The sequence below is a fragment of the Stegodyphus dumicola genome, chromosome 6, assembly GCF_044657685.1.
Source record: "Stegodyphus dumicola isolate Sdum_Otavi_A_Nest chromosome 6, ASM4465768v1".
Lineage (NCBI taxonomy): Eukaryota > Metazoa > Arthropoda > Arachnida > Araneae > Eresidae > Stegodyphus > Stegodyphus dumicola.
In genome coordinates, this window is record NC_140773.1 from 10,387,253 (window position 1) to 10,412,664 (window position 25,412).

General features: G+C 31.6%; 2 protein-coding genes across 3 annotated transcripts in view; both read left to right on the forward strand.

The window, feature by feature from the left end:
- Nucleotides 1–8,162, forward strand: part of Jwa (PRA1 family protein Jwa) — a 29,004-nt gene extending 20,842 nt beyond the window's left edge. The window contains exons 4-5 of one of the 2 annotated variants that reach the window (XM_035355987.2): nucleotides 2,224–2,351; nucleotides 5,803–8,162. In XM_035355987.2, the coding sequence (XP_035211878.1) occupies nucleotides 2,224–2,351; nucleotides 5,803–5,895 (221 nt within the window). In that variant the 3' untranslated portion in view covers nucleotides 5,896–8,162. Of the gene's footprint in view, nucleotides 1–2,223 lie in introns of both variants that reach the window. The other variant, XM_085818095.1, reaches the window with a different exon arrangement.
- Nucleotides 8,163–14,373: 6,211 nt separating this feature from the next.
- LOC118205342 (uncharacterized) overlaps nucleotides 14,374–25,412 on the forward strand; it is a 120,235-nt gene continuing 109,196 nt past the window's right edge. The window contains exon 1 of the mRNA XM_085818096.1: nucleotides 14,374–14,603. Within this exon, the coding sequence (XP_085674222.1) occupies nucleotides 14,543–14,603 (61 nt within the window). The 5' untranslated portion in view covers nucleotides 14,374–14,542. The remainder of the gene's footprint in view (nucleotides 14,604–25,412) is intronic.

Genomic DNA, 25,412 nt, shown 5'->3' on the forward strand with positions numbered 1-25,412 from the left:
GTAGTCTAGTAGTCAACTATTTTATTTAGTTTTATTAGCTGGCTGTTTACTCTGTCATAAAGTAAAATTGCACGAAAGAATTGTTTTTTTTAAATGATTTTTTTTTCCGGGGGGGGGGGGTATATGTGTATATTAATAGTGTACCACAAAAGTTGAAAAAATTTTCTCTATGCTTGCTCCAGTGGCATAGGAGGAGGGGCAGTCACTGCAGGTGGCAGTCACTGCAGGTGGCAGATTTTTCAGAGCCAGCATTTTCATGTGAAATACATTATAAATGTTAGTTATATGGATCTTCAGAGCAGAAAGACTAATTGAGATTTATTAGATTATAGTAGTGTTTTACATGGTTATCTGTCCAAGGGGCAGGTTATCTTAGTGGAGGACTAGAACTTTTCTTGAAGGGCTTGAAAATTGGGATTTGTCTGATATTCATGTCACGAAAGGCATTGGCTCATATTCTCACCATGCATGCATGAGTAAAGCATTAAATACAATATGTTAAGCATAATGTAGACCACATAAGACAGCTAGCCCATTGTTTGGAATTTGACCCCATATCAAGCGACTAGTATTTAGTCATCTTCTCCAATATAAAAATACGTATGGCAATTGGGTTATGATTTTAGTGGCGTAAATAAGGAAGATTCCATTATTAGGAGAGAAGTTTTATTTCTGGTATTGCTTGGGAAAACAAAACTGATAGAAGGAAAACATGCTATTCCAAATACTGTAATTTGATTTCAAATTTTTCTCACATTACTGTAAGTATTACTTGTTGGGAGAGAAGTTTTTCTAGATACAGTTCAGTTTATTTAAGCCCTAAAAATAAGCACTGTCTTGCATTTAATTATATTGTATCCATGTTCTGTTGTTATTTGCTCAGGTTTGTAATCTTTAATGTTATGCAAATTAATGAACTATACTGCAAATGTATGAGTTGCACACAAGCATTACCATTGAAACTTTTTGATTTTTACTCCTGGATTAAACTTTGTGATGAACAAGGATACCTTTCTTCACTATTGCTGAGTAACATCCTTTATATATGTTACCGTGAAACACCAAAATCTGGAGAATGTCGACTTTCACCGGTGAATGTCAACATTCACATAGTCGCTTGGTGTATGTCCGAAATATTTTCCAAATACTCTTATTTCTGACTTACACCGGTCAATGTCGACATTCACCATGCACTAACGGTAAATGTTGAACATATAACAATATCATATTTTCTTCTCCGTAATTCAGTCGCGAATAAACGCACTTGAGACTTGAAATAAGAACTTAAGAACATGAGAACCTAAAACACACAATACATTCAAAATGAGAAAGGAAAATAATAGAAGTTAAAAACTTACTTAATTATACAGTACGTTCCAAATGAGAAAATAAAATAACAGTAATAAAAAACTTGCTAAATTATGTGATTCAAATCTTATTTATTGCAACAACTTAAACTGTTATGGCACTTTATGAACTCTCTTTTTGACTTTCACCAGAGCATATCAGTGATTGTCGACATACACCGGTGAGAGTCCGAATATACAAGAATGTAGTGCAATATTCGGTCTTTCACCGGCGTATTTGGTGAATGTTGATATTCTCCGGTGAAAGTCGACATTCTCCAATTTCGGTCTTTCACGGTAACATATATATGCATCCTTTATGCAATATACAAAAACTACAATAGAACAAAAAAAAATTAGCCTTTTTTGGGGGGGGGAGGGAAAGGGCAAAGTTATGTGATAACATTTTATTGTGCTGCTCTTTTTACTGTCCCATTCACAGTTCTGATTTTGATCAATTTAGATTACTATTCACCAGTGATTCTCACCTTAAAAAGAGGAAAAAAAAAAAAAAAAAAAACTTGTGGTCAGTTCTCTTACTTTTGAAATAATACTCTGAAAATATCAATACTCCATTTTGAGATGTTTCATAGTGTAAAAATCAGTGAAAATATGCATCTTGCTGTAAGTGTGTATATTTTTTTTTAATGTATATGTATTTTTATGTGGTGTTTATTTTTCAGTAATCCCAATATTTTATGCAGATTTTTATTATTAATTAATTTTATTTAATTTATTAAAAATAATTAATTATTATAAATTATGCTGTACTTTCAGTGATGTTAATTATTATTAAAAATTATGCTTATACTTTCAGTGATTATTATATTTTATATAATAATTATGCTTATGCACTGAAATTATGCTATACTTTCAGTGATATTCATTCATGCTTCAATGAGACTTCGAAATATACACAATAAGCTAACTAATAAGATAGAAACTATTGGACTTAAGAAGACTCCTATGGGGCTGTTACTAGAAGCTCTTGGTCAAGAACACAGTGTAATGTCCTAAGTTGACTTTTTTTTCCACATGAACTTTATTTATTCACTTCCTTATAATTCTTAACCTGGTTTGTTACTGAAGTTTATGTTCGCATTATTAAAAAAATGATATTATTTTGAATAATGTATACATAACATAGCTTTGAAGTTTCTGGTTTTGTAGCTTATAAATGAAAGCCATACATGCATTTTGTTTTTGTGATATTGTTTTTCATGTTTTATGTGTGCTACATCTAAGTGAAGCATTATTGTGGTAGTGTGTATTTTGTTATTTGCTGCCTATCAACAAAGTTTACTACTTAGTTTTTTGTATTTCTGGTAGTGAATTATTTAATGTTATTTTATGGAAAATGGGAGCATTAGAATTAGATTTCACATCCAGTGGTTTGGAATTGCTTGTTTATATAATTTTTATTGCTACAAAGTAGAAGCTTTTGATTAATGTTTATAAATAAGTTTACATATTTGTAAAAAAAAGATTGTTGCAAATTAAGCATAAGTATGGTGTTAATTTTTTTTTCATAATGGGCATTGTTATCTTATACTCCAAATTCAATTGCTGCCACTTTGAGAAAAATAAATCGTTATTAGGGTTTAATATTTTTAATGATTTATTTTTTGAAAAGTGAATCAATAACTTGACACTTTCTGCCCTTTAGACTAAAAAAAAAAAAAAAAGTCTACAAAATATTGTTTTATATAAGTGTTAGAAGAACAAACACCCTTGCAACATATTAACAAATTCCTACTTCAGTTGTAGAAACTAGGATTTTGTGGCAGATGTCACCATCAGGTCTCAAAAGGTAAAAATTCATAAAAATTTAGACATAGATTCTAATATTGCTAACATTTATTGTACATGGAATTTTTTAAAATAATTAAAATTTTTTGTTAAATAAACTGGTTAACTGGAATTTTTCACATTGGGTTCTAGAATGTCCTTTACAAGTTTCCACTTTACATTACTATTCTTGCCCATCTTTATGTATTAGCTAGAACGGGAACTAATTTGGTCTTCTGACATTCTGTTGGCATGGGTGAATTTCTAGGATTGGGGCTACTTAATTGCAGCATACTTCATCTTGATGGTGTGAAGAAAGGAAACCCAGAAAATACTAAACTTTACTAAACTTTCTTTGGTTGCCTAAGTGAGTTGTAATAAATCCATTTGACTATCTGAATGTAGGTCATCTGAACCACAGGTCATATTGCGCTACCGAAAACAATCTCTACTACCGACAAAATAGACCTCAATCTGTGAAGTTGGAAAACATCATCATCAGGACCAAAAAAGGTTAAAACAAAGCATTATCAATTTTATATTACCTAAAATTAATTGATATTAATTATAAGTTATAACATTTTAGTGCTTTTTATTTTATATTACTAAGGGAAATTTATTTAAAAACAATACTTAGACAGTATGAAAAGTTTCTTAAATTTTTTATTCAGGTAATATTTTAAAGGAATATATGCAGTTTCAAAACTCCCAACTCTTTGAAGTTAAATCTTCTAAAAATAAATATTGATATATATACCTTATTAAATTATATTCATTTTTAAAAACGTTTTGGAGTAAAAGATTACTTACAGATGTGAAAAGTGAATTATTATGTATACTTATTTTAAAATATTCCATGGAAATGTTAATGAGAATTCTGATTTCTTCAGAAAGCAGTGAAGGAATTTTTTTATAACTTTTGTATAGGAGTTTAATTTCAAATATATGCAACAGTATATGGTAATCAGATATGCCTTTTACAAAATGTGTGGTAATATTTATTCATTTGTAAATAAAAATGTAAATAATAGTATATTTACCATACATGTAAAAAAACAAATCATATAAATATATATATGTGTGTGTGTATACATATATATATATATATATTATCTGAATCTGAAACATCTTTTTTATGCACATAATTGTCTACTGTTATTTTTACCTTCAAATCTTACTTTCAACCTGTAAATAAAAGGTTTAATGTTATTGAATTTAATGAAATAAAATTTTTTTTTTAAAGTTTCTTTTATATACTTTAATATTTTATGGATCTGTACAGTGCATTTTCTGTCAGACGATGTGTATATATTTAAGAGGGATATTAAAAAAATTGATATTGATCACTAAAAGTTTTAAAAATTAATATTGATCGCTGTCCATGCTAAGAAGATGAATACTTATTTTTTTTAAAATGTCATCTTTCTTTCTCTCTCTCTCTCTTTTTTTAAATTTTGCATTTAATATTCCTCTCAATAATATTGATTGATAACCTTTTATTCTTCAGACTATTCATTTCATTTCTTTTGAGGATGAAATATTTTATATAGCATTTTTATTTAAGATATATTTTGATCTTAAATTAAAAGAAAAAAAAAAGAAATGAAAAGAAAGTTTAATATAGAATTGTTTGCAGATAGTCATTATATAAACACTTTTAGTGATACCTTTTTTTTAGTTGGACAATATAAAAATGATTAAAAAATGGAAGTTTGATATAGATCTGTTTCTGTTTTACAAAGAAAGGATATTGCTTTGTAAAGAATTACATCATTAATCTTCTATGATAATAAAATGTAATAAATATAATTTACATGTAGTAGAAGTGTATTTGTTAAGGTAACATTCCTTCTTTTCCTCTGTGATAATTTGCCATTTAAGGGTGTTTCCTCTTCTACAAGATGTATAACACTTTACAGACAGAAACATTTTTAAATGAAATTGCTTAAGAAATGCTGTATTTGTTTGGTGTAGTATAGTTTCTGTGTTTTATTTGGAAATATTGAAATTATCTTTTATTTAAAAAGAAAAAAAAAAAAAAAAAAGTCAATGAGATAAAGCCATATGAAGCTCTCGGTAAAAATTATGTTCTTAATATGATATGTAAACATTTTTCTGTTTTTTCTTCTGAATTATGTAAAGATCTAATAGTTGTAATTAAAGTTTCATGGTACTCTTCTGGTATCGGGACTGGATTCTGAAATATATGTACATGCATATATACATGCATGCACAAACACATACATTCATCCATACGTGCATACATATGTATATTTCTGAATCTGATCCCAATAACAGAACAGTAACAGTTTGATTACGGAATTAAAAATTTTAAGTCTTGATAAGGCTTAATTAGTTTCAGAGTTAATACAACATTTCATTGTAACATAATTACAGCTTTGTTTCTTGTCATTGCTGCAGATGTCACAAAATATTAGATTATTTAGACGATTAACATGTGCCATAAACTTGTGAAAGAGTTCATGGTATAAAAATTAGTAGTGTGATTGTTTGGTATAAAAAAGATTAATCTCTTAGTGAAATTTAAAAAAAAATAATTTCTCTGTAAGACTGAATGAAGCAGTAATATTAATATTTAATTAAAATATTTTTTCCCAAAATATTACCAGGGAATTAATTTTTTTTTCTCCTTAAATATTGACTGCAGAATATGAAGAAGGATTTTCTGATGCCTAATATGAGAATGAAGCATTCAACATCCAACTTGGTACAGCAGTTTTTTACAGATATGTCACATTAGCATGTAGTGGTCAAACTATATAATACAAGAATTACAACTTGAGGGAAAGGTTTTTCATCTAAATATTTTTCATCAAATATAATCAAATTTTAACTAAAGTACTACTTGTCCTTTTTCTTATTATATGGTTAAGTAAAAAATAATTTTTTAAAGTATGTGGTTGTGGTAGTTAAATCATTTTTCCAGCATTAAATAATAAAGCACAATTATATTTGTATTTTGATTTTTCATAATTAAATATATATTAAAATGAAAAAAATCATGTAATCACTCAAGTAAGATAAGAGAACTTCATCCTGTTCATGTTCTTATTTTATTATGTTTTCATTATTATGCTTAGCATTATTCAATAAATCTCTACATTTAGCATTATTGAATGATCCAGTTATAGCTTTCTGAAATTCAATCTCCTGGTTGCTGTGCATTTGAACATCAGTGGGATTATTTTTTTAGTCATATTAAAACTAATTAAACTAGGTGACTTAAAGTATGCAATTAAAAATTAAAAAAAATTATTCATTAGGTTGAGACTTTATTTCTTTCAATCAAACAAAGCAAGTTACTTAAATCTGCAGTATAAATGATTATTTATTAATAATATTCTGTTTCTCTTAAATATATTGTAATTATTTCAAGACTGAGGAAAATTTCTTTTTTTGTTGAAATAAAATTCTTGTTTTATTCTATACTTGAGGTAATCAAATGAATGTTAAATTTATGAAAAGAAATTTATTGAAGTATTAAAATGGATGATAAAATCACCACATTCCTCTAATTACTTTCTTGGCTTTTAAGTTTGGCTAGAGTTTTTACAGATTACAGTAAAAAAAGACATGATTTTAAGTTGCATTGTTTTTTAAACCCAAGTCCAAATATCTGAACTGGAAAAAAAAGTCTGAAGAATCAAGTTGTAGAAAGTGTGTTAAATCTAGTCATCGTGAAATCTTATTTCATAACAGTCATTTGTATTATTGGGCTGTGAGAGTCTTTTTTTTTTTTTTTTTTTTTAAACAAAATATTTTCTGTGTGTTGTTTCTTATGACTGTATCTTCAAATTTACTTTTATATATTGAAAAGCTACTCATTTAAAGGGAATCTGTGTTACAGTATGTGATATTTTAAGAAAAGATTTTTAAGAGTCCGTATTTTTGATACATTTTGTAGATTTTGTTCCAGTTTCTCTTATTTTTTTTTTTTTTTAAATCAGTGATCCCTTTTTGTATTAGATTTTATTCTACACTTTAATAAAATTTTTGAATTACAGTCTATCTGATTGCTATATAACTTTCAAAGTAATGCAATTTTGAGGCTTGTTTTTAAAAGTATATTTAAATATATAATAATTTCATTGTTTTGTTTGTAGTTTTTTTTATTTTGATGATAAAATGATAAAATTGTTAGTTCTTTTTATAAAAGTGTGATTTTTCATATATAGGATGTTTTATGAATATTATTGTACCTGCTGCATTTTAGCAATTCATGAATCTAAGTTGTAAAGTTGTAAATGTAGAAATAATGCATTTGTATTAAGGCAGCTAATTTGAATTTGAATACTACATATCTTTAATTTGGATTAAAGAATTATTATTCTGTGTTCAAAAAGTTTATATATGATAGAATAATGAAATATTCAAATAAATTTATCATTCAAGTTTGATTTTGAAAATGTCTAGTACCTTTGGTGCATAAAATTTCATATTTGGTTATCCTAATTACTTTCTTGAAATATTAAATTTTCACTTAAAATAAGTATTTGTAATCAGTGTATTAAAATATGTGTTAAAATGGTGTGCTTTTTTTCAAACATTTTACTGAAATAACAATTTAAATTACTAAATTTAAAGTTTGTTTTACTTTAAATTGTTATTTTTAGTGTTAATTTTTCATTCAATTTTTCCTTTGTTGAATTATGAATGCCATTTTCCTTAAGTCTGGATTGATCAAATATGTGTATTCCATAATGCTTAAAAATGTGTGCCATAGTTTGTTACTTTTTTGAAGTTTCCTAACAGATAAGAATTTCTGTACAATTTTGCCTGTATGTCTAATGCTAAGGCATTTAATAATATCAAAGTATAGTACTTCAAACATTGCACACTTGTAAAGAATAATAAATAAATATATAATTTTATTCATGGCATTTTGTGTTGCATCAGTTTTTAATATGAAAAAAAATTTCTAGTTAAATATTGATAATTAATAATGTTAAATTGTATTACTTTTTTTAATTAATTATTTTCAGATCAATAAAGTCAGTTTCAGTTTTATTCAGATTGAAAATCTTGAATGTTCTAGAATTCTTTCTAATGTTTTATAAGTATTTCATTTCAAATTACATCACATTTAGGGTTCCATCTGATATTAAATGTTAATTGAATATGGCAGTTAAAGTCATTTTATTTTATCTCATCTCAATCTGAAAGTCTTAATTTCATTCGTATTAGTAGTTCTTGGGTTTCCTGTATATATTATGTGTAGGACTGAGAAATATGTTGCTATATTTTGATCTTCTGCTCCTATGCACTGTTCAAAACAGTTAGGGATATTATGACTTTGGCTATAAACTGCGAATGAGGAGTAAATAGGAAATCTAAAATAAACAAAACAAAATCAGAACTACGCAGAGTTACCCGTAAACGGTTGTTCTGAATAGGCCCTTAACACTTAGGACTCCTATGTCGAGTGCGGCTCGGCATCGTATTTCTTACACAAACTCCTTTGTTGAGCTAGACTTGATTATACATTGTATTTTCTAAAATAATTTTAAATGTTTAAATCTATATTTTTTCTTTTCAAATATTTTGTAATATGCAAACAAAGTCTAAATTAATTATGTTTGACCAAGTTAGATGATTTAAAATTCTTTTTAATATTATTTTAACATATGTTGAGTGTGGCTCGACATCATGTTTCTTACACCAACTCCTTTGTTGAGCTAGACTCGACATTACACATGGTAATTTCTAAAATAATTGAAAATGTTTAAAACTGTTTTTTTTTTCTTTCAGATTTTTTGTACTACGTAAATAAAGACTAAATTTATCATATTTGACCAATTTATATAATTTTTATATTAGGATCAAAAGAGTCATTTCTAGTGTGGTGTAGTGGTTGAACACGCTACCCAAAGCCTCTGTTATATTTCAGAGTTGAAATGACTCCAAACTTAAGTTATAAAACAATAGCGAGAATTTTAAAGAAGTTAAGATTATATCAATCTGGTATGTGGATAACACTTAATCTAATAGTACTTCTAAACAGTTACAAATGTATTGTGCTAAAACAACAGCATATTCGGAAAGATTAGTCCGTGCTAAATCTCCTAGCACAACAAAATGCTCTAAGCAGAATGATGTTACCTCCAGTATTCCCGGTGGACATACGGTCTTCTAGCTTGGAAAAGTAGGCTCATTGAATGTGCAGATGATAATTTTGAACTCCTGTACTCACTCACTCACTGAACTATTCGGTGATGCTTTCTTGAAACAACTTTGTTTCATGATGTCCAAACCTCGACCTTCCCCGTCGCTTGCCATAGGCTAAATCATAGCGAGAATATCCCCTCGGGTAAGAAACAGGCACAGTTACAATCTCCAAACCGCATTCCAAGCCCTGTGCAAGAGTCCCTTTGTCTGGGAATTATATCCTTGGAGGGCGAGATGAGGAACATTTGCGTAACCTTGTCACAATAGTGTTGTCTTCAGGAAAGCAAGTTCCTGACGCTTTAGAGAAAAATCGTATATTTTGTCGTCTTTGATATTTTGTTTACATAAAAACACGTTTTAATTAAAATAATAATAATTGAACTGTTATTTATTTTATGTGCTAATAAGTATAAAAATATAGATGCCTTGAATCAAGAGAAAACAATCATTCACCTGCACATCACATCAATCAATCGTCCTGCACTATAGCTGCAGGATTGAAGTAAAAAAAGGCATATAAGTTAAAAGTAAATTGGAGTCAAAGCAATGCAATTCCTCAACAATATTAATAATTGCAACCGTGTACAAGAGGTTTAATAGAATAACAAAACAAATCAAAATTAAAATAAGAATTCAAAGTAGTATAAACTCGAAAAAAAAAAAATGCAAAAGGCAGAAAATATACAAGATAATAAAAATATAAAATTAAGCTTCTTTTGTTGAAACTCCAATTCAGAACTCATCAAGGGAAAATGAATTAAAGCTTCATAAAAGTCGACTACTATGTTTTAAAAACTTGTTTCGTTCTTCTGGTCGATTTGAGATCAGAAACCGAAAAAAGAATCAATTAAATTTTCATTTCAAATTCAGAAGCAAATACAAATAAAGAGCAAAACAAATATACTGTAAACCAAATTATCATTTAAACACCAATCAAAAATTGAATGTTTCCTGATTATGCAAATCTAAACTTTTAATACCAAGAATATGAAAAAACTTTTCAAAGAGATTTCTTGAAATAATAAAATCAAATCTGAGCCTCATTCAGCTAAAAACTTAAAACATATAGGAACAAAAATTGAAAGAAAGGCAAACTTATCTGAAATCTTAAGACAACCTTCTAAACGAAAATTGACAGAATTCTTCAGACAACCAAACTGGGTTCCTTGTAGAATTTCATAGCTGCTCTGGAGAAGCAAAAAATTGTAGTTATTGGAAAAAGTATGCGATAACATTCAAAGTGTCCAATAGCAGAACTAAATATTTAAACACATTCAAAATGTCCTATCCTGTTAAACTTTGTGTGCAGGGCCACATCAGATTTTTAGGTACTATATATTTCCTCTTAGTTACGATATTAAATTAACCAATTAAAGGACTTTAACACAACACAAATCAACAACCAAGCAAGATCTTCAACACGTATATTATTTGCAGCTGCCAAGATTTTCTCAAGTATTATTTCTATCTTCCTTCCTTTTCTCCTGTCTTTTTTTTTTTTTCTCTTTTTCTTAAACGATTAAATAGAAAAGATACTTACAGAAAGAAACTGAAAAGGTAAAAAACAGATTAAATGCTAAAATATGGTAACAGAAGTTTAACACAGGACTGCCAAAAATATGAGATACAAATTACAAAGTATGATTAATTTTGCATTTAAAATCCTTAACTCTTGAAATCTATTAATTTCTATGAATGGAACACGTACTCAGTCTCCGCACTGATGCTCAATCCATTATGGTGTAATGCTCACGAGTGTTGCTTTCTTGGAGGCGGGAGCCTTTACTCCCCCGTCTGAACACAGCGTAAAGCTGTGTTCAGATGGGGGCGTAAAGGGCATAAGTGGTTAAAGCCAAGCTCCGTTGCCAAGGCAACCAGTCTGTGCTATGCCACAAAGTCAAAGCTGTGTTCAGATGGGGGCGTAAAGGGCATAAGTGGTTAAAGCCAAGCTCCGTTGCCAAGGCAACCAGTCTGTGCTATGCCACAAAGTCTGGTGTAGGTTTTGTGGCATAGGGTTCAAAGTTTTCAACTTTACGCCAAGTTTGGGATAAGCGTCGACCAATCAGAGCGAAGCTAAAACAAAGCGGTGTTCTGCAGAAGATTTTGCTGTCACAAAACAAGCAGAGCAAATGTGGGAAATCAATCGAGCAGGAGAACAGCGTGGGAAAGTTGTAGACACATCCACGCATGCGCAAATTTAGCTTCTCTCATTGGCCACGGCTTACACCCCGTTCTCGTAGGTGTGAATGGAACTTCCGTATTTTATCCCCTTATGACTATGCCTCAATGCCCTTTATGCCGCCATCTGAACGCAGCCTTAGAAGGAAAATGGTTCATACTCACGCCACACATGAGAAAATCATCGAAAAGCAAATGCACCTGTATCGTCCATCGGGATTCGAAACTGGACTTGGGTGTTAAGTATACGTTTTTAACAGGCGCCTGGGCAGAAGCCACATCCTGTGTAGAACATGCGAGAAAGTGCATATATTTTCTAGCATAACGTGATAAAGTTCTTCTACTAATCTTCAGCTATCTTATTCACCTGTTTGCTGGTAGACTACTGAACAAATCAAGCAGATGTTGGGCTTGAAAACAGGTATCGTTTATTTAAAATGATGTGAAAAAGACTAATAATGCTGTATCTGTATTTTGTTTTGCTCATAAGTAAGAAACAGAGAGTGTAAAAAGGATTATGGTATTAAACTTTGTAACATTCTTTAACTTAAATTATTAGAAACTGATTTAAAAAATGTAAATTCTTTTTCTTAAGGTAATATAATAAAATTTTATTTTTTTCCATACCCTTAGGATGTGACATCGTGTATTACCATTATGATTAGATAGTTTGATTTTTATTGATTCCAATTCTTCTGTTTGTTAATTTAAATCGCTCCCGCAAAGCACTGAACAGTTATTTGCTTAAGGGAAGAGAAGCCTTCATGAAGAACTGAGGAAAATTGACCCCTACTACATTCACATTATTACCATGACAATTCCATGCAAACCTTTAATACTGTCGGTATTCAAACCAAGGTCGAATTATCAATATTCAGCTGTCTCATCCATTCGGCTACTGGTGAACTTCTGCTACCTTATAAAGAATAAAAAAGTAATTAAGAAGTATACTGCCTTAAGTTGTTAACAATATTGATTGGATTGGTTTCGTTTATTGAATTAAATCAAAGCACTCTAAAATTATCTGGTTAAGTGGAGGACTTTCTTTGAGAAACTGGCTCGAATACACGGTACACATGGGAAGAACAACGAAAATGCTCTTGCAAGCAGCATGTTTACCGGAATTCGAACCCCAGACTGAACTATCAATGTTCGGTGGTTTTATCGCTCAGTTAACAAAGTTGAAAAATATACGCTGTTGCGTAATACCTACATTGAGGAATAACTTCATGAAGGGTTTTATAAGAGAAACTGGCTCATTTTAATGTTGTATAGAAAAATGAAGAAAGCTTTTATATTGACAACTCTTTTGAATGAGGTCATAAACTCTGAACTACCAGTGTTCAGAAATCTTATCCTCTCAGCAACTGATGTGCAGTGTGTGAAATGGCACCGATACTTAAAAACAACTGAAGAAACTTTCATCGGGAAACTTAATAAGAAGCTCAGTTAACTATTTTGCTCCAACCCCCAATTTCTTTCCCCCTCCTCTTTTTCTTTTCTTTTTTTTAAGTGCATTTTTTTAGCAAAGGGGCATTGGCCCAGAAGGGCTATTATCCTTGAAATACCATTTTACGTCAAATCACTATAAACGGCTTTACCACTTTTCAAATTGTTGACACCAAATATTATCGTCCTGTATTATATTAAAAGAAATTAAATGATTAAGAATCTGCATGAATGTTTTCTTGCATTGTGGGGAAAAAAAAAAGATACCTAGAGCCGTCAAATTTTGAACTCTACCCAAATGTGGGCAGCTGGAAGCCCGAATCTTGAATACCAAATTTGGTTTATTAGCTATTTAATATTTTTTAAACTGTAACAAATTTTTAATTAAGAAATTCAATGATTTCAAAGCGAGCAGTGGCAACACACTGTACGGAATAAAATATTTTTATCTCCAGTGCACGAGACTATCTACCGGAAATTCTAAAGATATGCTGTTTTTAAATATTTTTAGCCCAAACGAATGTTAGCGAAAATGCTCTCGAAACATGTATTTATGTGTAAATGAAATAACAAATGCAGGCGTAATATAAAATATGAAAGCTTTCAGATTTTTTGTTTTATATTGTTTGTATATATATTTTTAAAATTTTTATTTAAAAATATTTTTAAAGCCTTATTATAAATAAAAATTATCGTAATATTTTTAAAGTTAATATCAAAGGATTTTTAGTCTCATAAATCAAGTTGTATGAATTTATAATGAAAGGCATTAAATTATGCATGCTTAATTTCACTGTTGCAGTGAAATCCTAGTTTCTTTTTGTAGTACATGCATATTATTGAACTCTTTACTATTAAATTTCACTTCTAAGTGCCCCCCAGCCGGTTTAATCTACTACTGAATAGGTAATTATGAAAAAGTAAATTTGTTGAGAATGTAGGTCATGTTGCTGTTAGGTGGTAACATACATTGTATGATTTCCTTTTTACAAGTCTCTTGAAGAACGTATTCTATGTCATCCTGAAAGGAAATTGACAACCTTTTATTTATGCAATTCTTCAACCTGGGCGAGAAATTCGGTTTCCCCGGATTAACCCATACGGAACGGAATATTTCTTGATGACGTCGTTCTAATATCCGGGACGATTTGGGTGACCTACATTAGGGATCTTCAGGAGGGCCGATGAACCTGACCCCGCCGGTGTAGCAAAGAAGCGGGCCTCAAGCGGAAGAACCAACCAATCAGAAGACAAGCCGCGCCTGAAACTCGCCAAGCAAAGCGGCAGGTGAAAAGTTTTCTTGGGCGAGAATTTACCGTTTCAGTTCATTTTTGCTTTCCGGTTTAACAATGGTAGAATTACCTGACGTGATGAAGTTAGCGTTTGGCGATGAATTGGGATCGCCAAGGTAAATTTCCTCTGGCAACCTTTTCGTTGCAAAGATCAGAAACTTTTTTGGAGGGGAAATGAAAATGATTTTTAGAAAGGGAGTGATGCGTTCTTCGGATTGTGGATATAATCAAAAATTTTTCGTTTAAGAATCGCTTGCGATTATTCTGCATTTTAATGTGTCTGTGCAATCACTGAAATAAGCGATGTTTCGAGTTATATATTTGTTGGTGTTTTTCAGTTCGATACTTCTAGTCACAGCGTCAGGTAAGTTATTATTGTATTAGTTTATTAGTTAAAGCGTGACAAGGGCTTCAATAACGAATTATCTTTAGTTTTATTATTTATGAATTTTCTTATGAATTCTTTTAAATAATGTGGCAGAATATTAGCATTTACATATGTTATTTAATACTATAGACTGATAAATGTACGTTATTAATATAAAAATAAATAAATAGTATTGTGTAAAATATGGTGAGGTACTGATCTCGATAGTGGAAACATAGAATTTGCACCGTGCCAAAGACATGAATCAATGAAATTATTATACCGACAACGTGCTTAAAAGTTGAGAGTTATTTAATTTTATGGAAAATTAAACTACGATTTCTAATAGTCTAATTATACTTAATTATTTAATGATATTATTATGATTTTAATATCAAAATATAATTTTTTATTGCAACTTCTATAATAATTTCTTTCGTTACATCCCACAGAATATGCATCTTTTTGTTTTAGCGTAGAGTAAAACATGGAGGAAAAACATAGAACATGCGTGCTATTTAAAACGATGAAGAAACGAGGATGCGCAACTTTGAAATGGTTTCTATGATATATGTACACATCAAATTCGTAATTGAATCTTAAAATTATGTCGCAAGAACCATTGTCTCTAATATTTTATTTAATTAAATTAGATTATTAGATGAAAGTGCTAAGAAAGGAGGTTACATGAATACATATAAAATTTATATTCTTTTGCCATTTCTTTCAAAATTAGGATATTTTTTCTACGAATAATTTAGCTATGTTTCGATATGTAATGATATCGAAACATGGCTAAATTATCGGAACACAGCTGCAGTCATAGATTAATTTTATATGAATACATTATATTCACACAAAATTAATCTTTGACTGCAGCTTAACTATACATAACGAAATATCCTTAAATTAATTAATAAAATGATAAGATCATATGGAGGAAATTTTTAAAAATGCCTTTTATTACTGGACATATGAATTTTCGAATATAGCGTTTTATTGCTTTTAATTAATATCTTGGTTGGTTAAAGTCGTAAGACGAAATCAAGAATGGTCGAAATGACTTCCTATGAGTTTTTAGAATCGGGGGGGGGGGGAAGTACCTCTCTCGAAATTCGTTCTCTCTTCGTTCTGGAGGAGATGATGTTATGAACAATCAAAGAAACTGATAAACGCGCGCAGTATAAACTAGCCTAGTACAGTCTATAACTGTGCGCGTAATACATTATAGATGAGCGGGCTGCAGCCAAAGCAAAATTTATAAGTTCTATGTGCCCCTGAAAAGCAAATGTATAAAAACATTTCCGTATGAATAAAATTAATTCATTCATTCTTTTGAAGCAACAACCAATTCATAAATAATTTTGTTATTGCCAAACCAGGAAACAAAAACTTTTGACACTTCAAGTTAATACGTATGATGTCACGATTTAAATTTAAGGTAATATAACATTTTCTCAATATGAATAAAAGAATTAACTTGGCATTAATATATCATATCAGTTATTCTAACTTGAAACAAAAACTTTGCCAACAGCAGCTATTTATTTAAAATGCTGACATTAAGGAAATATTTTCGACATACAATGATATCACATGAAATCGTGTGCTTTCTTCAGCGTCAGATCACCTTATATAATAATAACATGTTTAAAGTTTGGCAATGATATTTTTATCTAATATTTTGTAAAACTTACAACTTTTTTATTAACAAACTCTACGATTTGAAAGCGAGCAGAGGCATCGCTTTTCGAAATAAAGCAGATTTTTATCTACAGCATGCAAGACTGTTGTCACTCGGAAAATGTGGGCGAAAATTACCGTTTTTAGAGTTTTTAATTAATATCTCGGCTAATTAAAGTCGTACAAAGAGGGGAACGGTCGAAACGGCTTCCGCGAATTTTTGGAATACCTTTCAAAACTTAACCTCCCCGCTGTTCCGGAGGAGGTGATGCCACAAACAAATGAACGAACAGACAGACGCGCACAGATTTTAGTAGTATAGATTATGTGAATACAACTTATCTGTTTCACAAATAAAAAGTTATAATAATCAGTTTCGATGTCAACTTATATAGACTTTTTTTTAAAAGTAAATAAATAAATAAATAAAAAAAAAAAAATCTGAAAGCTTTCAAATTTTATATTACGCCCAAAGGAGCGTTTTTTTTAACGTTTTGTGGGTTACCTTTATTTATTAATACCATGTTCTTCACACTTAAACCACATAAAATTCAATTCAACAGCAGTATCAGAAAATATTTAAAAACAGCATATCTAAGGAATTTTCGATAGACAGTCTCGTCCGCTGGAGATAAAATTGTTTTTTTTTTTCGTGCAGTGTTACCATTGCTCATTTTGACATCGTTCGTTTGGAAGCCGCAGAGCAGGAGATGAAGAAGTGGGCGGGACTTAACCAATGGTTTTACTGGTGTAATCTCCATTGCACTGAATATATATTTCCGTTCCAATTTTGATGGTGAACTCCTCAAGATGGCTTATCCAAAGTTCTCCCCCTTCTTCTTCTACCATCTAATCTTCTTGTGAAGAATTTCGGCTCGCGAGCATTTTGCGTGCCTGACGAAAAAAAAAAAAAAAAAAAAAAAAAATTATATATATATATATATATATGTGTGTGTTTTGGAAAAAAGAATCCTTTTTTTTTTCCTGTTTCCCCAAAATTTCGTTCAAATGGATTCGAGAGCGGTCAAAATGGATATTTTCGTTGAATGTAATATTTCAGAAATTTATCGTGATTGCAATACATTCTTTACTTTGTACAAGGAAGTAAAAATGAAATATTTTTGCGCCATTTTGGTTCGATTTATTGTACAATACCAGCTACTCAGACCGAGAATTAAAAAGTTAATATAAATTGTACGGAAATGTAATAAATTATTTAAAGAAAGCTGTTTCATAATTCGAAAGAAACTTAGCATGATACATTCATTACCTATCGCTCAGCGGATAACCTTCGCGTTTTTATCTTATTCAGTTAAACAATGACATAAATAAATTGCACTGAATTAATCTTTTACTACTCTGTTCCTTAAAAAAATAATTTTGCTGCTAGAGTCTGAAATTTAATTGTTTGATGGAGTGCATAAAATATTTCAATTTGTTAACGAAATTAAGACATTCTGCTGGTTTCCGCAATTCATATTTGGTGATTTCGGTCGGCTTAGAGAGATGTCGTCATAGAAATACCAATGTATTATCAATACCGATGTTTATTATGATTTCAGGCGGCCGAGCGGTAAAGTCGCTGAACGCTGGTAGTTCGGTCCGAGGTTCGAATCCCGCGAACGGGCTGGCTGCATGGGCGTTTTCGTGGTTTTCCCATGTGTAAAGTGTATACGAGCTAGTTTCCCTTAGAAAGTCCTCCACGATGGCATCCCTCCCTTTAGGCAGATAGCTCTCGTGTGCTTTGCCATAATTGAATAATCCAATCCAACCCAATTATGTTTTCAGAGGTACTGATCAATTTTAGAACTGGTCATAAACGAGAAGGGGTTGCCAGAAGGGGATTCTTAGTTTTAATTCTTGAAACTCATACATCTCTTGTTATTGACATCATGAAAACATTAATCACACATAGTTTTGAGAATTTTGCACGTAAAGACAGGAAAAGTTTTTTAAAATTAATATATTAAAGCACAGTGATTATTTTTCTGGCTCAAATTGGTGTTTCATAATGGCCATGCAAAGCGTGCATATCAAAGACATACAGTTTGTACTCGCTTTTTCGAAAACCTATGTACGTAAATTAATGCATATGTAGAAAGAAACAAGCAAGTTAAGTAACATTTACGATTATTAAAATAAATGAATAACAGCATTTTTATTGTTTTCCTTTTAACTTAAAATAATATTAGGTATACATATGAATCATTCACCTATTTATATTTAGTATGTTTGTACATAAAGCTATTGAAATTTCATTTAATAAAATAGCTCTTTTTTTAGAACTTATACTTTAACCTCAAAATCTATTATATGCATCGAGAATTTATGCATATATTTTCTTTTACGCGCACGTGTCTATGATATATGATGTGAATAATCGAATTAACTGAACAGCATTTCAGTTTATGAGTTGTATATAATGTAAACTTTAATGTAAATAATTCACGAGGCTCAATATATAAGGTATTTTTTCCGACTTTTCTGCATGCCTTCGTGGTGTAACGGTAGCACACTCGGCGCGTATCGAGAGGTCCAGGTTCGATTCCCGGCCAGAGCACTGAGCATTTTTCACATCTCCAGTACACAGTTCTTTTATATGTGGGTTCGGTCTACTTAAACTGATACAATGAATGAATACTTAATATAAGCGTACAATAAATGTACGCTTATATGTAAACGCTCGCGTATAAACTTTACATTGCAAAAACACACAAAAGTCTAAATACAACTGACCGTAACATCTTTAGAATTTTAAAGTTTTCTCATTACCAGTTTCAAAAAGGCATTCTTTAAAAATACCCAGTATTTTTATTTATTGGTAGAAGATCAATTAAATGTTTCTTTACATTCGCACCTATTCTCCCCTATCGATTTTTCCTATGTAGTATTTGTAAAGCGCTTGAACTATTTCTCCAAGACTGAATTTTTTTTTTTTTTTTTAAGATTTAAAATCAGATGAAGAATACATTAAAAAATGCTTTTAATATGTTTCTAGTAAATGTGATTTGACATTAAATTGAAGAATTTCAAAACTAAAAGATTGACTGAATTGAGCATTAAGCTAGAAGATTGATTTAAATATTCAGTTTGCCAAAGCAAAAAATCAGTATTTTTATTTTCTTTCGAGAAATGGCGTTAATGTTCTAATATTATAGATTAGTTTTTGTTATATAAACATGATATATTTTAATGTATGTTTTTACACTACGTTTGTTTATTTAATCAACACAGCAAAATGCACGAGGACTACGTGCTTCATTGGAAGGATACCTTCACGCAAGACCATCTCATTTTTTAATATTTATATATGCTTACTTTATCCGATCTGTGATGCGTCGTCCATTGTTTTCAACAAGAGTATCGATGGCTACAAGAGTATCGAAGCCATCGATAAAGTATTCGATGGCTGTATTTGTGGAATGTCTTGAAACAGAATATATTTTATGATCAATAATTTCTTAATCAACAAGACAGTTAAAAAACTATTTTCGATTATATGCTGATATCTGATCCGTTCTGGTCTTCATCTTATGCGATGTCGATCCTTTGCTTGGGCCCAGGAAAATGATAATTGAATGAAATTCCAACCTTCTTGATCATGCGTCTTTGCTAATTATAAGCTTGTCTACGTTATGCTAACGTCGACTGTATGCCGCTGTCGATCCTCAGTGAGTCGATCTTCATCCGGTATGGAAAACACAAAGTGTCCATCTTTGTAGAATCTGTGCTCTATCAATGGTATACCGATGTCGATGCTATGTCAGTGCCGAAGTATCAGTATTATGTGTGCTTGGATTTTATGCAGTACTGATGCTAAATCCTGGAAAAGGTATGGAGGATCGATGGTAAGGATCCTGTGGCCATGTGACATGGAGGCACTTAAAATACGGAGGCTATTCTCACATGTTTTTAGTCCAAAGGGATTTGAATCCCGAAGGACTATTAGTTTCGTTTTGGCATTTTGCGTCGGACGGATAAATGTCGGTTCACTTTTCAAACTGTTGCCATAAAATGTTAGAGTCCTGCATTATATTTGAAGAAATTAAATAATGAAAATCTGCGTAAATGTATGTATATTTCTCACATTGTCATAAAATAACGGTACATAGAGTCATCGAATTTTGAATAACGTAATCCTCCAACGAATATGAGCATGTGGAAGACCAAATTTGAAATTTGAAATTTGTTTTATGATCGATTTCCTATTTTTTAAAACTTTGACGAATTTTTGATTAACAAACTCAAGGATTTCAAAGCGAGCAATGGCAACGTTGTGCAGAAAAGACATTTTTATCTCCAGCGCGTGTGTCTCTGTATCGGAAATTCTAAAGATATGCTCGTTTTAAAACTATTTTGCGATATTGCTGTTGCACTGGATCTTATGGTTTAAGTGCGAGGAACAAGATATTTAATAAAGAAAGGTAACACACAAAATGTTAAAAAACGCCCCTTTGGACGTAATTTAAAATCTGAAACATTTCAGATTTTTTTTATACGATTTTGCTTTGCCATAAAAAATCGTCTCCCTGGAAATCTTTTTTTAACTGAAACTGTATTTTTGAAAGTATAAATTATCGTCTGTTATTTCAAAGTTTTGCTTTCATGCAAAGTGGCGCTTTTAAAGAAGCAATGGATGGAAGACTATGTTTGTGCTCTTTCCGAAGAAAATTATTCGTATCTAGTTATCAAAAAAAAAAAAAAAAAAAAAAAAAAAAAAAGCTGTGAAAGCCATGGTTTACCGATATCTAAAGCTACACTAGATAAGATATCAGCAAGAAAGGAAAAGAAATTTCACAGCTTGGCTTCAAGTGGAAAAATTGTTCGAAATCCATAGCCAAGGAAAAAACGAAATGTTTCGTAAATTGCAAAGGTAAAATTTTTAATGTTAAATAAAATCCATTAAGTCAAAGGGCAGTTGCAAAATCATTAAAATGCTCAGTGCAATGTTAATCAAAGCGATGAATGCTGATTTGAATCTTTAAAAGGGCGAAAAATCATAATATGCATTTTCTCTCTCCCTGACATATAGAAAAACGCAGAACGCGTTGCAGAATTTTTTGTCAGAAACTTTTATCCGGATAAAAAACGGAAAAAAATGTCACAATAGAAGAATCATGGGTGGATTTAAATGACTGCAATAAAAAAAGATCCATTGATTATCATTATAGGGGAGAGAAAAAAATCTTAAAACATGGTTCAGTTCAAGGAATCTAAATAAAGTTTTCCCAAGGGATTTGTGATTGTTGCTAGTTCTTTATATAACGGCAAGTTAAAAGCCCATAGGCCTAGAAAATGTTAAGATCAACTTCACATATTAGCAGGGACATATTAGCAGGAATGTCTTGAAACAGAATATATTTTATGATCAATAATTTCTTAATCAACAAGACAGTTAAAAAACTATTTCGATTATATGCTGATATCTGATCCGTTCTGGTCTTCATCTTATGCGATGTCGATACTTTGCTTGGGCCCAGGAAAATGATAATTGAATGAAATTCCAACCTTCTTGATCACGCGTCTTTGCTAATTATAAGCTTGTCCACGTTATGCTAACGTCGACTGTATGCCGCTGTCGATCCTCAGTGAGTCGATCTTCATCCGGTATAGAAAACACAAAGTGTCCATCTTTGTAGAATCTGTGCTCTATCAATGGTATACCGATGTCGATGCCTTCACGGCATCGGTATTTTATACCCAATTTTTAAATAAGAATTAACTTGCCTTTACCTACAGTACCACCAATCAGTAAAACTACATTAAGACAAAGCAAGCAACCATATGTCAAAATCCCAGTTAATTTCCTGGAAAAAATGGAGCAAGAAACGGGTACCGAGAAACGGGTATTCCCTCATACACCGAGAACGGGTATTCCCTCATACACCTACTAAACCTCCTAATGTATGGCCCATGAATGCTTGAGCTGTTGGACTTTTAAAAAGAGGATTATCCATATATTGACCTATAACCCTCTTTGGACTTTATAAAGCTGTTCAAGGGAAATGAGAAAAAATACCTCTTCCGATACTACAAAAGGCTTTATAGTCTTCGAAATTACAGCACATAAAGATAGTGAAGAATGTGAGTTATCGAGTAGAATATTCAAAACAAAAAAATTTTAGGTAAAGTGTATCTGTAAATACAATAAAAAATCTTTTAATGAATGGGCGACCAACCTCTTTACCGAGTGAGCCAAAAGTCCCCTACAATTGCTTAGTGGTAGTGTTAAAGTGGCGAGAGACACTGCCTTAGAAACGTCCTGCATAAAAACTGAGGCAGAGCTGTACAGTTAGGGCTGTAGGACTGTACCTGTACAGTCAATGGTGAAATTCTGGTGTCCTATCCTGTTGGTCCTACGCAGTATCGATCATACGCTTGTGACGACTCTTTGCAAATTGCAAATATGCATTAATCCTGTCACTGGGTGTTACAATATTATCAAAATTTATTTGTGTCGAATGTATGCCGGTAACTGAGGTTTATAATATTCCAGTACCGATTCTATGCCGTGTAGTCGCTACGCATTGTCGATTCTACGAAGACCAGTCTTAGTTTCCAGAAGTCCAGTTAGTCAAGTTTTCCAAATGGACTTTGGAAGGAATAGGTTAGTATTTATAAGGCTCCCCCCAGGGGGTTGACTCAGGAGAATTCCTGGGAAGTACTAACTAGGATCTGCACTAGGCATTCTCAACCACGGGGGCACATAATTTGACTTCACAGGACTAGAACCCCCGTTTATTCGGAGGTAGGTTCGGGCTTAGCAGAAACCGTACTGGTACTGTTGTGTCCGTTCTTTCGGCTTTTGTGGAGCTAGATAGGAGAACACCGACCTAGTCCACGGGGGGTTTGCCCCTCCCCCCAGTTCCAGTGGCGGGGACTGACAGAGCGGACGAGGCACTCAGACGAATATATTCGATGCCTATGGAGTGCCCAGATGCAGTCACAGCGTTCAATTCTAGTGTTCATCCTTTTGCAAGCTTGGTCACACTCACCCCGTAAGGCAGGCCCTTTGAGGATCCCTGAATGGGGGTCCGGTTCTTGCGCTCTGTATTTATAAAGCTAAATCTAAACTGTATTAAACGATCTTACTGCATGGTGAACAGCATCTTAAAATACTAACACTCCCTCCTTTAAGTATTAATACTTAATAAAATCTGCGATTGATAACTTAATTTAAATTTTCTGCTGTCGAGGAGGATACCGTTTAGCACGAAATGTCCCATTCCTTCAAACTCCAGCGAACGGATGAAAATAACGCCTAAAAGAATATTTTGTTCGAAGCGTGGCTTATGAAAGGATTCGTTACACTTTACTGCTGATGCATGCTACTCAGTTATTTATGGTCAGCGTGCGTGACTATGTTTTCCGTTGTTGCTTCACGGAGGGATTTTGCGAGGCACGTGAAAAGAACTACAGAGTTTAGTGTGAGGTTTTACTTTTATTTGCGTTAAGCAAGTTTCTGAAAGTCATAAAGTAATTTTCTTTTATATATTAGTATCTCTCCATGGGGTGCTAAATCATAAAGTCCTGTATGAGATATCATAAAAAAAACCTTTGTTATGATTTCAAATAACATTCCGTGCTTCATCATACTTTGATTCGATCGCAATAGAGAAGTTTATGCAACGTAGCACGTGCATGTGAATTGCAGTAAGCAATCTTCTTAAAAACTGAATTTCATTCAATTTAATATTTTTCATTTTTGTAAATGACATTTTCCCAGTTATTTGTAGTCTAAGATTTGTAATTTTTTGGTCCACAATAAACGCTTTGCTTCATTTGACATTTCGAAAGTTCTTTTTTTTTTTTTTTAATATGCTTTCTCATCTTCCGATTATCAGTGAGAAATCTATGCTGGACGTTTTAAGAAGGAATAAAAACAATGTATCTTTGGAATATCCGACAGACAGTTTCATGTGGAGATAAAAATATTTTACTTCGTACAGTGTCGCCTCTGCTTGCTTTCAAATCGTTGAGTTTGTTAATCAAAAATGCATTAGAGTTTTACAAAGTATGAAATATAAAATTCACAATTTGGGCATCCAGGTGCACGTGTTCAGGTGGAGGAGAACGTTATTCAAAATTTAATGGCTCTACCTGTCATCGTTTCTCAGAATGCAACGCACACACATATATACACACATATATACCATTTATTATTATTCAGGAGAAATAGCAGTTACAAAAATCAGATCTTCGATGTAAAGAGAAAAGAACTACTAATAACTTTTTGCATGAAGTTTACTGCATCGTTACATTAAAGAAAAGACCCCGATATTCCTTTGCGAGTCCTTTTATAGCTTCTGGAAAGGCGGAGCTTCCAAGAAATGACGTCAGCCTCGTCAGCCATTCCAGTTCGCTTTAAATATCTCCAGAAATTCTATAACTGTACGTGTAGAAAAGGCGGGAAAAACAACTTGACTACGGGGCTGTGGATTTAATTCCACGCACTTTCAAATAAGAGACCGTCGCCATTAAAAATGAAAAGAACATACAGTTAGAATTTTAAGTGTATTTTTTACTATGGAATTTTATTATTACATATATATGTGATGTACCAGCTTTAGTCGTAGCTTAAATTATCAGACGATAAGTTAAAAAAAAAAAAAAAAAAAAAAAAAAAAAAACAGGATCCATTTATTATTATTCAGGAGAAATAGAGGTTACAAAATCAGATATCCGGAGTAAATAAAAAGAATTACTAATAACTTTTTGTATGAAGTTTACTGCATCGTAACATTTAAGAAAAAGCCCCGATATTCTTTTGCGAGTTCTTTTATAGCTTTTGGAAAGGCGGAGCTTCCAAGAATGACGTCAGTCTCGTCAGCCAATCCAGTTCGCTTTAAATGTTTCCAGAACATTCAATAACTGTACGTGTAGAAAAGGCGGGAAAAACAACTTGACTACGGGGCTGTGGATTTAATGCCACGTACTTTCAAATAAGAGACCGTCGCCATTAAAAATGAAAAGAACATACAGTTAGAATTTTAATTGTATTCTTGACTATGGAATTTTATTATTACATATATATACATGTATATATATATATATATATATATAAAGAGGAGGGGAAGAGAAAAGACTTTGAAAGGGCTCAGGTTTTAAAAGTCGCCCAAAAGG